The following is a 207-nucleotide window of genomic DNA, read 5'->3' on the forward strand; positions in this document are numbered from 1 at the left end:
AGAAAACCCTCAGCTATGATTATCGGCAGCGGCCGACTTTTGCGGAAATAAAAGAAGAGCTTCGCCGCATTCAGGAGACAGCAATTGCTGGCATTGAGAAGGACCTCGACGAATTCTTCTGCTACTAGCTGCTGCTGCTGCTGCTGCTGCTGCTGCTGCTGCGGCGGCGGCGGCGGGCGCGGCAGCAGCGCCGCGCGCGCTGCAGCG

The 207-nt window shown here is 60.9% G+C and overlaps 1 protein-coding gene across 1 annotated transcript in view; it reads left to right on the top strand.

The window, feature by feature from the left end:
- Positions 1-19, top strand: part of ETH_00033965 (uncharacterized protein) — a gene marked incomplete at both ends in the record, with an annotated part of 938 nt that extends 919 nt beyond the window's left edge. The window contains one exon of the mRNA XM_013374414.1: positions 1-19. Coding sequence (XP_013229868.1) covers positions 1-19 — 19 coding nt within the window.
- Positions 20-207: the final 188 nt, after the last annotated feature.

This window comes from Eimeria tenella, genomic scaffold (assembly GCF_000499545.2).
Source record: "Eimeria tenella Houghton genomic scaffold, Eth_scaff2008, whole genome shotgun sequence".
Taxonomy (NCBI): domain Eukaryota; phylum Apicomplexa; class Conoidasida; order Eucoccidiorida; family Eimeriidae; genus Eimeria; species Eimeria tenella.